This window comes from Malus sylvestris, chromosome 11, assembly GCF_916048215.2.
Source record: "Malus sylvestris chromosome 11, drMalSylv7.2, whole genome shotgun sequence".
In the NCBI taxonomy this organism is placed as follows: Eukaryota; Viridiplantae; Streptophyta; class Magnoliopsida; order Rosales; family Rosaceae; genus Malus; species Malus sylvestris.
The window spans coordinates 39,047,686-39,049,949 of record NC_062270.1 but is presented as its reverse complement, the minus strand read 5'-3'; the positions used below and the strand labels follow the sequence as shown (position 1 = coordinate 39,049,949).

The 2,264-nt window shown below is 44.4% G+C and overlaps 1 protein-coding gene across 1 annotated transcript; it reads left to right on the top strand.

Moving 5' to 3' along the window:
• The first annotated feature begins 481 nt into the window (after nucleotides 1-481).
• LOC126591624 (probable aspartic proteinase GIP2) lies at nucleotides 482-2,035 on the top strand. Its single transcript, XM_050257398.1, has one exon. The coding sequence runs from the start codon at nucleotides 510-512 to the stop codon at nucleotides 1,827-1,829; it is 1,320 nt and encodes a 439-aa protein (XP_050113355.1). The 5' UTR covers nucleotides 482-509; the 3' UTR covers nucleotides 1,830-2,035.
• The last annotated feature ends 229 nt before the right edge of the window (nucleotides 2,036-2,264 follow it).

The following is a 2,264-nucleotide window of genomic DNA, read 5'->3' as shown; positions in this document are numbered from 1 at the left end:
TTAATTTAAGGCATAAAAAACTTTTAGTCATATAAATTGTTTTTTTTTTCATTGGATGTTAGCAACATTCTCGTTCATACTTTTTTTTTTATGATCGAAACTATCTAATTTCTATGTCACTTTTAAAAATTAACTTTGCACAAAATTAATTATTAAATTAGAAATTGTTTGACTGTTCGATTAACGTTGTCAAATTTCAGTGTGTAAACAAGAAATACATAGTTCATCTATTTATTGAAGCAATTAGATGACTAATGATTTTAATTTTAATCAATTTTTTTTTTGTAAAATTGATCTTTATATGACGATTTGAAAAATAGACGATTCATCGTGCAACTTTACAAATTGAAAAGCATAGCCGAGAAGGTAGAACGAGAAGTTCAAATGGCATATTCCCCTTTTTTGTCTGTTAATAATTAAACACCATGACATAAGCACACATGCTACCATACCCACAGCAACAACTATAAATACACCTTGTGTTTCTCATACAATCCTTCAACTCAGCCATGGCTTCCTATATCGTCTTTTCCACGCTTCTCCTCTTCTTCTTCAACCCCTCTTCCACCTTCGCCCAACAATCTTTCCGGCCAAAAGCCCTCGTCGTCCCAGTATCAAAAGACGCTTCTACCCTCCAATACACCACCCGCATTTCCCAAAGAACCCCTCTCGTCCCCATAAACCTAGTCCTCGACTTAGGCGGCCAGTACCTGTGGGTCGACTGCGAACAAAACTACGTGTCCTCCACGTACCGCCCCGCGCGTTGCCACTCAGCCCAGTGCTCGCTCGCCAAAGCCACCGGCTGCGGCGATTGCTTCTCCTCCCCGAAACCCGGATGCAACAACAACACCTGCGGCCTCACCCCCGGCAACACCGTCACGCACACAGCGACAGGCGGTGAGCTCGCATCCGATGTCGTTTCAGTCCAGTCAACAACCGGTTCCAACCCGGGACCCAACGTCACCGTTTCGCAGTTCCTTTTCGCTTGCGCGCCGACTTTCTTATTACAAGGCCTTGCTGCGGGGGTATCGGGGATGGCTGGACTCGGCCGCACCAGAATATCTCTACCTTCGCAATTCGCATCCGCGTTCAGCTTCGACAGGACGTTCGCCATCTGTCTGTCGTCCTCCACGCGTACTGACATAAACGGCGTTGTCTTTTTCGGGGACGGTCCCTACGTGTTCCTCCCGAGAAACGTCGACGTTTCGCAGTCCCTGATCTACACCCGGCTGTACATTAATCCAGTCAGCACGGCGTCGGCTTTCTCCCAAGGCGATCCCTCGTCCGAATACTTCATCCAAGTCAACGCCATTAACGTCAACGAGAAACCCGTCGCCATCAACACGACGCTTCTGTCGATCGACGGTGAGGGCGTCGGTGGGACCAAGATCAGCACCGTCAATCCCTACACGGTCCTCGAGGCCTCCATATTCAAGGCTGTGACCGAGATGTTCATCAGCGAAGCTAAAGCCAGGAACATCACTCAAACAGGCGCTACTGGCCCGTTTGAGGTGTGCTTCAGCACAGAAAATGTGTTGAGCACGCGCGTGGGGCCGTCCGTGCCCAGCATTGACTTTGTGTTCCAGAACAACAGCACGTTCTGGAGGGTGTTCGGGGCGAACTCGATGGTGCAGGTGAACGACAACGTTTTGTGCCTTGGGATTGTGAACGGCGGCGAGAATCCGAGAACTTCGATCGTGATCGGAGGGCTCCAGCTGGAGGATAATCTGCTGCAGTTCGATTTGGCCAAGTCGAGGCTAGGGTTCAGCTCATCGCTTCTGTTTACGCAAACTACGTGTGCCAACTTCAACTTCACGTCCATTAATTAATCAGTTGATTAATTAATGTTTAGCTACTTAATTTTATGTTGAAATTTGAATAATGTATCACACTTTTTATTATTATTAAGTGGCCAGATATGGTTGCACCAATATTATTGGCCTCAAATAGTTTTTGTTTGTTTGATAAAATAATGTTTGTTGGAATATACCCATCAAAATATTAGACGATATAAAAATTCACCCCTTGTTTGAGCGGGACTTTCTTTTTAAAAATAGAATATTGTATTAAATATGAATCGAAGTGCTTACACATTTGGCCAATACATTAAACAACATTCATCAACAAACAATTACAAGGGGTGTCAATTGTGTACATTGCTTCAGTTACGAATAAATTGATCTGGTGATCAATAAATTTTTGTGGAGTGAAAATGTGCACATACACACAAATTGAGTAAAACTTCTATATGATAACTATACAGG